Consider the following 12,789-nt stretch of genomic DNA (forward strand, 5'->3'; position numbering starts at 1 on the left):
CGACCCTATACCGTCTCCGGGATGGGTGTGAGTGGAATTTCGGAGGAGACGCATCTCCGTGGAGCATGGTTTCTTCACCTTTAAGTAGGGTTGGTTTAACTGCAACACTATTACTAACATTTCAATACGCACAATTGTTACATCCCAATTTTTGCCCTAATTTCTCTTTAGTTAAAAGATAGCCGTTGTGATCATGTGAAATGAATATAGTTTATAGCCGTTGTGTTCAGGTGAAATGAATATAGTTTATAGCTGTTGTGTCCATGTGAAATGAATATAGTTTACAGCCGTTGTGTTCATGTGAAATGAATATAGTTTACAGCCGTTGTGTTCATGTGAAATGAATATAGTTTATAGCCGTTGTGTTCATATGAAATGAATATAGTTTATAGCCGTTGTGTTCTTGTGAAAATATTATTATTTCTCTTTAACCATTGTTTAATCAGTTATTATGTATGATCAAATTCCTAATGGTATTATTTAAGCAAATTATGAATTATTAAATTGATGTTTTTGGCGAGAATGATTGTTTTGAAGGTTGCAGGATAAAGACTCGAGAAGGAGGGGAAGCATTAAGAAATGAGGTCATCTGGAAATGGGACGATCATGTGACCTAGTTATTAGGAATATCAGGTTTGATCAAAAAGACGCCATGGCAAGGTTGTTAAAGCTTGATAATAAAAGTTCAAAGTGAAAAGTTACATGAGCTAAAAAAATAATAATACAAGATTATTAAATTAAATAATAAAATTCGTACCTTTAAAAAAAAAAAGTAATATTATTTAATATTTTATCATTATTTTGATTAGAATCACAATTAAATATTTGCAAAGTGGCACTATTATAAAAGGATCTATAATTCAATAATGTCACTTTGAATATACTTAACTATAATTTAACCCAAGGTCACCGGGAGACGGGGAGACTTCGAGGTCTCCGGTACTGGTACTGGTACCGGTACGGCAATTTTTCAAATAGGAGACGGGGGTACTTGGAGACGGCAATTTTCATTTTATTTTATTTTTTTAATAGTTTAAAGAGTCTAACACTAAAATTAAATACAAAATTTGAAAATAGTAATACTGTAAGACTAAAGTAAATAATAATAGTAATGTCACATTAAAAATTAAAATAGACTCATAGGGTCAAAGATTTCAAAACTCACATGATCACAATATTGTATCTCATAGACATATTTGTTTTTCGAATATTGCATATGATCACCATCATATCAGATTGATAATCGTTGAGATTATCATTACATATTCAAATTTTAAATTCAAAAAGGTATAGTTTGATGCTGAATTGCCGATATGCAAACAAAAATGAACACTTTGTACAATAAACAAAAAATAGAAATATATCTAGTATTAGTATGTCGATGGTACTATCATCTACTCTACAAGGTTGTGATCATCCATCTCAAAGTCTTCAGCTATCATGCTCTCCAAAAATATTTTAAATGATTTAATCATTTAAATTGTTGAATAAAAATAAATTTTTAAAAGTGTTTCTAATGTTTTTAAAGTTATTAATTTATTAAATAAAATATTTTAAATGATTTAATCTTTTAAATTGTCAGTGGTCTCAATTTTTGTATTAAAAACATTAAAATGAGGGCTAAAATATATAATATTTATTAAATATTATATTTTACATTTATATTTTACCAAGAGACTTCGGGGAGACTTCACTTTTTGGATTAGGAGACGGGGAGACTTTAGGAGACTTTGTCATGAAGTCTCCAACCTTTTTTGAGGTCTCTGGAGACGCGAAAAGTCTCCGAGACCGAGACGCGACTTTTAGGGGGGAGACGGGTCTCCTGGTAGCCATGATTTAACCAAAATAATAATATAACATTAAATTATATTAATAAAACTTTTCACCCATTGTTCCAACGTTTTATATTTCCAATCGATGGGAATTCCAATCATATTTCAATCTTGTAACGGTAGGAGATGAAAAGTCGATTCATATCTTTTAAGTTCTGCCTTTGTCGTTTTCAAATGACAGTAACCAATGTCTTCCGCCTGCTGATACTCTCGCCATGGTCTAAGAAATTGTCTATCAATGATCTAAAATTGGTGATGAGGAAAAGCCTCCTTTCTCTGCAGTGGGTTATCCATTTTAGACTGTTCTTTTGATACCCGAATTTCTTGCCAAACATTCACGCCTGCAATCCCGATTTGTCTAACCACGAAACCTTTCATCACAGCATACGTGAAGACGATCTTGCACATTTTGAGAGCCGGGAGTCAGTTGCATTGAAGACTCACAAGCAAATCGTTCAGCAGACTGTGAACAAGTAAGAGTGTGTTAAAACGTACTTCATTCCCTTACGTTTTGTTTCTTCATCTTCTATGACTTCTTTCTTTCTGAGTCGGGTTGTAACAGTGAGGAAGAGTTAAGTGAAAAGATTCAGTCATAATATTAATCTTGAAGCTCATCATAACTGTAGGAAACAATAGAGTTGCAAACATTGTCTAGCAATGTAGTATATGATGCTTCTGATATGTTAAGATTTCTGATCTCATTCTTTTGTTATACACCATTTCCAATCCACAATACTTGAATATAGAACTGCATCATTATCAACCTGTGTCACAAATCCGTAGAATGGTGTCATAAATTGCTTTGTTTCATCTAACCAAAATCATTAATGAAGATCAACTCTGAAAAAAAAAACCAAGGAAAATCTGAGAAAGCAGAACCATAATCTTATGAATAAGATATAAAAGGTTCAGGCACTGATTAATCACCGATCTGTAGATCTGTTAATGGTGAGATGTGTAGATGAACCTGACACAAGAAAAACAAGAAGGATATCAATAATTATTTAATTCAAAATAATCTGATTAGCTCATGTAAATCCACTTTGATTGTCAAGCTGAGCGGTGGAGATCGGGTTACAAAAACCCACCTCTAAAATCCCTGGCCAAGGCGATAGAAGGGCATTCATGCCACAACAAAATGATCGCGTTGTTGTCCTGATACTTCAGCTATTCAATCGAATAGTTGTTGGGACCTCAACCCACCTAAGTACTCCGATGACTGGATCGATGAACATCCCAACCCTGACCTTGGGGTAGGGAGGGCCGTTCTATTAAATTAGAACTTGTGGGGATAAGTAAAAAGGTCCGCGGTTAGGAGGTTAAGCCCATGTTAATGCTTCTTCCCTCACCAAAGTCAGAGCTTGGTCAATTAATTGGAAGAGTCTCTCAAGAAAATCAGTACGTATCTTTGTTTATTTAAGTTTCTTTATATAATCTGAAAGATACTTTCTTGTAAATTAGAAGTAACATAAAATGATTCTTTTAAGTATATTAGCTGAGGTTTTCTTGCAATAATTTAGACTAGAGTTAAAATTCAGTATTCTCAACTATTAGAACAAATTTTGATATTCAGTAATCAAAATAGATTCAGAATTTTCGATTAGCTTTTATCTCATCTAATAATTAGAATATTAAATTCAGGTAATTGTAATTATAGAGTATCATCGGAGTACTCAGGTGGGTTGAGGTCCCAACAGCTATTCGATTGAATAGCTGAAGTATCAGGACAACAACGCGATCATTTTGTTGTGGCATGAATGCCCTTCTATCATCCTGGCCAGGGATTTCAGAGGTGGGTTTTTGTAACCCGATCTCCACCGCTCAGCTTGACAATCAAAGTGGATTTACATGAGCTAATTAGATTATTTTGAATTAAATAATTATTGATATCCTTCTTGTTTTTCTTGTGTCAGGTTCATCTACACATCTCACCATTAACAGATCTACAGATCGGTGATTAATCAGTGCCTGAACCTTTTATATCTTATTCATAAGATTATGGTTCTGCTTTCTCAGATTTTCCTTGGTTTTTTTTCCAGAGTTGATCTTCATTAATGATTTTGGTTAGATGAAACAGAGCAGTTTATGACACCATTCTATAGATTTGTGACACAGGTTGATAATGATGCAGTTCTATATTCAAGTATTGTGGATTGGAAATGGTGTATAACAAAAGAATGAGATCAGAAATCTTAACATATCAGAAGCATCATATACTACATTGCTAGACAATGTTTGCAACTCTATTGTTTCCTACAGTTATGACGAGCTTCAAGATTAATATTATGATTGAATCTTTTCACTTAACTCTTCCTCACTGTTACAACCCGACTTAGAAAGAAAGAAGTCATAGAAGATGAAGAAACAAAACGTGAGTAAGGGAATGAAGTACGTTTTAACACACTCTTACTTGTCCACAGTCTGCTGAACGATTTGCTTGTGAGTCTTCAACGCAACTAACTCCCGGCTCTCAGAATGTGCAAGATCGTCTTCACGTATGCTGTGATGAAAGGTTTCGTGGTTAGACAAATCGGGATTGCAGGTGTGAATGTTTGGCAGGAAATTCGGGTATCAAAAGAACAGTCTAAAATGGATAACCCACGGCAGAGAAAGAAGGAGGCTTTTCCTCATCACCAATTTCAGATCATTGATAGACAATTTCTCAGACCATGGTGAGAGTATCAGCAGGCGGAAGACATTGGTTATTGTCATTTGAAAACGACAAAGGCAGAATTTAAAAGATATGAATCGACTTTTAATCTCCTGCCGTTACAAGATTGAAATACGATTGGAATTCCCATCGATTGGAAATATAAAACGTTGGAACAATGGGTGAAAAGTTTTATTAATATAATTTAATGTTATATTATTATTTTGGTTAGATTATAGTTAAGTATATTCAAAGTGACATTATTGTATTATAGATCCTTTTATAATAGTGCCACTTTGCAAATATTTAATTGTGATTCTAATTAAAATAATGATATAATATTAAATGATATTACTTATTTTTTTTAAAGGTAAGAATTTTATTATTTAATTTAATAATCTTGTATTATTATTTTTTTAGCTCATGTAACTTTCCACTTTGAACTTTTATTGTCAAGCTTTAACAACCTTGCCATGGCGTCTTTTTGATCAAACTTGATATTCCTGATAACTAGGTCACATGATCGTTCCATTTCCAGATGACCTCATTTCTTAATGCTTCCCCTCCTTCTCGAGTCTTTATCCTGCAACCTTCAAAACAATCATTCTCGCCAAAAACATCAATTTCATAATTCATAATTTGCTTAAATAATACCGTTAGGAATTTCATCATACATAATAACTGATTAAACAATGGTTAAAGAGAAATTATAATCTTTTCACATGAACACAACGGCTATAAACTATATTCATTTCATATGAACACAACGGCTATAAACTATATTCATTTCACATGAACACAACGGCTATAAACTATATTCATTTCACATGAACACAACGGCTATAAACTATATTCATTTCACCTGAACACAACGGCTATAAACTATATTCATTTCACATGATCACAACGGCTATCTTTTAACTAAAGAGAAATTAGGGCAAAAATTGGGATGTAACAACAATAGTTTGAAGGTTTTGTTTCTATCCAATGCCATTCCCCACCAGAAGCAATTCTTTTTCCCAGAGGCCAAACCTGTGAGCTTATCTATGATACTTCATTTCTGTCCAGTTTACTGCAAGCAGAATTCCAAGCAGACTTCTATGGAAGATTCTCTTACCTGTCAATCTCAACAGTTTGATGTGATTTTTGCCTAGTATGTTGATTGTGTGTCACAAAGTATTACATGATTTACAACTACTTCCATAAATTCCCAGGTTTATGGCCTGTTTTCAAGTTTTGAAAGTATCTAGAGATTTTACTTTACAATCTTTACAACATGTCTTTGTTATACATAACTGAACTATAAACCTGCTTTTTGTAACTTGGTTAATCCACAATTAGAAAAAAAGCTTTTGTGCCATTGAAGATAAACAGGATGAAGAAATAACTGTTTTGGAAGGATCAGAGTTTTACCTAACCATACAGTCTCTACAAAATGCCCTTGTTATACATTATTACACTAAAATCATAGTTATTTGTAATTTGGTTTGCCCATTATTTGAATAAAAACATATGGACCATTGAAGGTAGACAGGATAAAGAAATAACAGGCAGAATATGAAATAAGCAGGACATTAATATACCTGATTTACTGTATAACTTATGGACCTTCTCAATGCAGTAATAATATTATCTTTCACTTTCTTTCATACTTATCTTCATTCTTCGCTATCTTAAATAAATCTTCAGTTAGTCTTGAATGGGAGGTTAGAGGCATTTATTTTGCAAATATTTGTTGCCGGACAGCATTCTTGACATAGATCTGCATAACGAAAATAAAATTCCCTTCTTTTACTCATTTGGTCCCTTCTTCTTGTTATATGCATCTGTATCTTAACAAATATATGAACAAAATGATCAATTACATTTCTAATCAAGTCCAAGACTTTGACTTAGTTTATTCTCCCTTCACAGACTCTATCATTTGAAAAATAAAGATCATGCTTTATGGTGATGAGAAGATAAACTAAGTTGTTAGTTTTGTTATGGGACTGGGTAGGGGTATGGGATACAGGTGATGCCAGTATGACAATACATACATTATAGAGCAGGTGTAACATCCCAACAGAGCCATCTCCAGTTGTCAGATTTGCGGGATGTCTCTATGGTGTGCGTGTGTTTGCAAATAAATTAGACCAGATCAATCAGGACAGATCGCAAATAGTGGTGGAGGTGTTGTCTTTGATTTGGCTAATAAGCTAAAGGCCTTTATGTGATGTGAAATTGCACTAGTTGCAATTTACAATGTTACATTTTTCCCTGACTTTTGTGAGCATAGAAATGTTTTATTTAAAGTAGAGAGAAAGTGTTGAGACAATTATACTGAGTTGGTAAGGGTAAACTGAGTCTTTAGTGTTGCACCCAGGGAAGAGGCCGAGTCAAACCTTTCTGAGATGGTGTTGAGCTGTACCATCACCACATGTAGCTGCAGACAAACATGTTAGATGAAAAATGTGAAAATTTTGTTACAAAGATGATCAGCTGTCAAACATATGTTTTGAGATCAATCATAGACAAGTCCTTCAGATGCAAGATTGTTAAGATTGTGCCAGTATGGGTAGTAGCAAATATGTACATATATACAAAATAATTAAAAAGTATACAGAAGTGTAAATAGATTTGATAGTGGGAAGACATTTACAAGTATGATAGGTTGAAGGGATGGAGCTAGTGGTTGTTTGTTATCGTGAGAATTTCTGGAACATGCCTATCTTTACAATTACAACAAAAGTTGGAGTTTGAAATGCATTTTTTGTTATTATTGTTGGTTAATGGTACTAGATCATTCACATCTCTGTTCTTTTGTTGTATGGCTTCTAGAACTTCCCTATCACAGCATTTTGTCTATGGTTCTTTTCATGTCTGTGGACTTCTGTGCTCAGTTTTATGGTTGCCAGGAACCCGGATCGCCAGGGCGCTCCCTAGACACTCCCAGGTGCTTTTCAGCAAGAGTACAATTCCAAATGCTTTTTTGGGTACGAAAAACAAAATTGGAACATGGTAGCCTGGAAGATGCTTATTATCTTTCTGTTTTTTTTTGATTTGCATCTCTGTTGTTTTGTTGTATGGCTTCTTCAACTTACCACAGCATTCTGGCTATGGTTCTTTTCATGTCTGTGGTCTTCTATGCTCAGTTTATGGTCGCCAGGAACCTGGATTGCCGGGACACTCACTAGGCTCTCCCAGGGGCTTCTCAGCAAGAGTCCAAATCCCAAATGCTTTTTTAGGGCACGAAAACCAAAATCAGAACCTGGCAACCTAGAAAATGCGTATTAATTTTTTTTAAATTTTTTTTTTTTTTGGCATTTTACCAATCTTCATCTTGTTGCAGTTTTTAAGCAAAAGCATTTGTAATTGGCAAATGAGTATGTAAAATATAAATCCAAATTTAACTGTGACAGTGAATGCAGAAATGTAGTCACATCTTGGAAATGCTTTTAAGGTACAAAAGTTTTTTCGAAAAGCATTATTCTTGTATATGCAATTACCTCAACTTGTGTGGCTGCAAAAATCAAAGAGATGCTTTGGTGACTATAAAAAATTGACAATCAATTTGTAGTTTCTTGAGGCCTTTGAATGCAATGGCGATGTCAGAATCAGTCCAAGAGGCTTCTACTTTTTCTTTTATGGAAAAAAGAGTTTATTTTTTATTTTGGCATTTTACCAATCTTCATCTTGTTGCAGTCTTCAAGCAAAAGCATTTGTAATTGGTGAATGAGTATGTAAAAAATAAATCCAAATTTAACAGTGACAGTGAATGCAGAAATGTAGTCACATCTTGGAAATGCTTTTAAGGTACAAAAGTATTTTCGAAAAAGCATTAAGCTTGTATATGCACTTACCTCAACTTGTTTGCCTGGAAAAATCAAAGAGGTGCTTTGGTGACTATAAAAAATTGACAATCAATTTGTAGTTTCTTGAGGCCTTTGAACGCAATGGTGATGTCAGAATCAGTCCAAGAGGCTTCTACTTTTTCTTTTATGGAAAAAAGAGTATCTAAAAAATAAATCTGAATTCTAAATGGACTGAAAAACTTCTGAAATCCAATATAGATAATTGGAAGTTTCTGCTACCAGTTGATACAGAACTAACTTTTAAGCAATGTACCACCCAAAGATGTTACTCCATGGTGTGTGCTAGGGAATCCTTGCAAGAAAGAGTTACAACTTTGATTACAATTATAAAAATGAAAACTATGATGTGCGGTGCAAATTGAAAGAAATAAGTTTGCAAATAGAAATGCATGCCAGATACATTTGCTTTCAAAACCACTTATTCTGGTCAGCAGTCACTGCACAACTTAATTAGAAATTATTTGTGGATGGGGTGTTCTCGTGAATATGTATTTTTTCTATTTTTTAAACTAGTCATCTTAAATTTGTATCAATATCATTAGTAACAATTTGTGCAGTTAAAATTTGAAAATAAAATAAATTGGAGGCTAATGTTAAATTTAAAAGTGAGGGAAAGAGATTTGTGGAGCTATGTGCATTTTTGGCAATATGCAGGTGCTGCTTATTTTCAGCCCTTCATTTTTCCCACAGCTGATTTTTGATTCCCAAATAGTAGCTGCTCCATTAAAATAGGGAAAGGATACAACTTATCAGTGTTTCATTGTCCATTTGGAATGGGTTTTGAGGATGGGGGGAAAAAGGGCCTAAGTAGGGATGATGGGGGAGGGGTGGTGGCAGCGGGACAGTGCTGATAATGCATATAGTATTTGAAAAACTAGTTATGAAAATATGTATGCGAACTGTGATTCAAATGAAACTTTGGCAAATCACTAAAATTGCAAATACTAAATACTATGATATGTATGTGTCAAATATGTTAAATATGGCTTCTGATAATTACTGATATTTTAGGGACAGTGATACTGCCATTCACCACTGATTATCACCACTGAAACTAGTTATGAAAATATGTATGCGAACTGCGATTCAAATGAAACTTTGGCAAATCAGTAAAATTGCAAATACTAAATACTATGATATGTATGTGTCAAATATGTTAAATATGGCTTATGTGTCAAATACGTTAAATATGGCTTCTGATAATTACTGATATTTTAGGGACAGTGATACTGCCATTCACCACTGATTACATGAAACAATTATACATTGAAATTAACCTTATATGAAAATGGAATTGGATAATGAATTGTTTGATAAATATGATAGCAGTAAGAAACATGGAAATGTAAACATAGAAACCCCATTTCTGATTTTTTGTTTAGGGTAACCAGCATACTGAGCAACAATGTATGCAATAACAGCTACAAACCCTCATAAATTGCCAAAATACGGTTTGCAAATGATCTGAAAATGTCCTTTAATTGGCCAAATACACATACACACACACACATGTATGTATGTATATCTGATTTTCTTACAAATATTAATTAAAAGAAAGAAAACACCTTTGAGATGTCTAGGTACAGGAAACTTCTAGAAGTCCCTGAGACGCTCAAGGCTTCCGTTGGCATCCTCAAGAGGTCCCAAAGACTCTTGGCCATCCCTAAACATCGTGATGGTGGCGGTGGGATGATGGGGGCATGGTCCATCCCCGTGTTGAAGTCCCGGAGATATACCTGTCATAGAAACATGGGGCTCCAAGTGGGGTGGGGGTGAGGAGGGTCACACCTCTCCATGCGCCACTGCAAATTATCCCTTTCTCATAATTGAAAGCACGCACCTCTCTGCCTTACCTATTTTTGTTGGGGAATTCTATGGCATGAGGATGAAAACTTGCGTGGGAACTTTCTAGCTGCTCAGATTTAAGTGGAAAATGCACTTTAGAGTGCATAAGGACATGGGGCAAGTAGTTTAAATATTGGTTAAATTGCTTTGCAAAGCTGTGTACAAACAGAAAAACCATAATCTAAGAACATCCTTACAAGTGTAACCAAAAACGACAAATATTGAGGTGGTTCAAGTATTGTAGAAGATGTTTTGAATTATGAAAAATATAACTGGCTAAGTGAGGGGAAATATGCAAGAGTAGGTAACTCAAGTAACATTGAAGATGTTTTGGACTCGAGAGACGATAATGGACCAAGTGAGCTCAAATATGCAAGTATCTCAAACTAGGAGTTTGCAACTTACTAGGTAAGGTGGAATATGCAATATTCTAATTTTATTTGAATGACAGGAGTGATATTAGGAACTGTAAGGAGTGCAATTATCTTAATTACTATGCTACGAGTGATGTATTATGTATCCTCAATGCACTAAAAATATGAAATTGGAATCATCAGAAAGTTTTCATAGCCACAGGCTTGGGTCTGAGAGTTCAAGGAGGAAGATCAAATATTGGGGGTAGGAATGGGTTTCAAGGTGTCTTACAAGACCTATAACCCTACATAGGATTGAAAGGTTGTTTTCTTAGAGAGAGATCCCAGTTGGATAAAACTGCCTAAATTAGAACCAATAACTTACAGAGAGCTTTAGGTCCAACAGATTGGAGGGAGCCCATACAGAGAGACCCAGTTGAGAACTGGGCTGAGTTGGGTCACAATGGGGCTTCAAAGAAGCAAAATCAACCGTTTTCCCTTGGGGCCGCATTTGGTTACACATTTTATCTGCATCTTCCTTATGTTCTAGATATAGGATTTATTGGTGAGATTCATATAAGCTGAACTTTTGTCTATGTGTCTGGCTAGTTTTAAGATGATTTCCAAAGTCCTCCTTTGAATTTTAAAGTGCATACCTAAATTTCTAATAAAAGCATGTGTTTGATGTAATGGATTGAGATTTAATTTTAAGCAAAGAGTGTAATGTCATTATTTTTCAGGTTTAGCTGGTTAACACGAGTAATCTGTTTCCTTTATTAGTTATTTGACTGTTAAATGAATGCTTCACAATGGAAATCTTGTGAAATATTGTTAGGATTCTATACAAGTGATTATATGGTGTTTATAAATATTGTATGCTAGAATTTAAAACTCATTGACTTTTTCTTTTAAGATTGTTTTCCCTTTTGATTAGTCAGTTGCATATAATTCTTAGATTGATTTTCCATTATGTTAGGTTCTATGTAATCCAGTATATATCTTTTCTATTATCAGTATTAATATTTTTGCATATGTAGTATATTCATGATCTTCCTTGGTCGAACTTACAGAGCAAAATTGGAGGCCAGAATAATTACTTTGATGGCTACTTGGAGTATGATATTCCAATGGTTGACAAGGCTGTAGATAGTGGGTGGAAACGAAAGGGACATGGAGAAAAATTGCCAATATCTAAAGGTATTTTTTTTGAGTTGATGTTGGAAATAGAAACTGTTAATTTGTTTAATTATATTTTATAGCAGGTGATATTAGTTGTGGTGATTTCTACTGTACTGTCTTTATGCTTTTGGTATGTGTGATTTCCAATATACTTTCTTCATGCTTTTGGTATGCTACAATTGGTAATATTCATCTTTGTTTGGTTCCAGTGGGAAATGGCATGAGATTGAAGAGACATCTCTTACAGTATTCTATTATTTAAGACATCTCTTGTCAATGCTATTAAATTTTTAATTACATCCACATAAACTTATTTGATAGATTGGCCTTAAATATTTTACATTTGATATGGGTTGCAAAAAATATTATCTTGCAAATACTTTATTCCTTCTGGTACGAGTTTCCATTGTGGTTTTGCTTGTCATGGTAGGGATGCCAATCGTTTTTGCAAATTTTGACGATCCTATATATTCGAGAAACTATATACTATTAGTTGTAACCTTTCATCGTTTTTTTGAAGAGAAGTATTACTTAGATTATTGGAGTTGCTAATGCTTTAATTAGCACAGTCACCTACTTGTGCCCAAAAACATTTGACAGATTGGCTTCCAATTTTATTTTACACTCTGTTTGGGTGGCAGTTTATAGATCTTGCAAATTGCTTGTTTCTTTCTTTAACCTTGTTTCTGTTCTTTAACAAGCATAAGCTATGGTTTTGCCTGTCATGTTACATACATTCATTGTCTTGTAAGAACTGATGAAATGTGGAATGATCCTATAAACCCAAGAAATATCAAATATATCTTAATAAAGTTTATATTTGGTTTTACTAAGAAGTGACCATTCAAAGTCAATTGCTAGCAAAATAATACCACACTAACAATTTTCCAGCTTCATCACTTCGAAATATTTTATCATTTATTAGTAGCCTCTTTGAATCCATCAACCGAATAATATTATTTAATGCATCCTTATCAAGTTGAAGGAAAGTCAGAACCTAGAATCAGATGGAATAGACTCAAGTAGCTTCTAAGATGAATCTTGAACTAGCTGCCCATTATTCTATTTATTTGTCC

The 12,789-nt window shown here is 34.0% G+C and overlaps 1 protein-coding gene across 2 annotated transcripts in view; it reads left to right on the forward strand.

Annotated features, from left to right (window-relative positions):
* Nucleotides 1-12,789, forward strand: part of LOC149534864 (phosphatidylinositol/phosphatidylcholine transfer protein SFH8-like) — a 64,900-nt gene that overhangs the window by 20,867 nt on the left and 31,244 nt on the right. For both annotated transcript variants that reach the window (XM_089803518.1, XM_089803519.1), the window contains exon 12: nt 11,605-11,731. In XM_089803518.1, the coding sequence (XP_089659644.1) occupies nt 11,605-11,731 (127 nt within the window). The remainder of the gene's footprint in view (nt 1-11,604; nt 11,732-12,789) is intronic.

Source organism: Cupressus sempervirens, chromosome 10, assembly GCF_028749045.1.
Source record: "Cupressus sempervirens isolate cs-2001-9-10 chromosome 10, ASM2874904v1, whole genome shotgun sequence".
NCBI classification, from domain to species: Eukaryota; Viridiplantae; Streptophyta; class Pinopsida; order Cupressales; family Cupressaceae; genus Cupressus; species Cupressus sempervirens.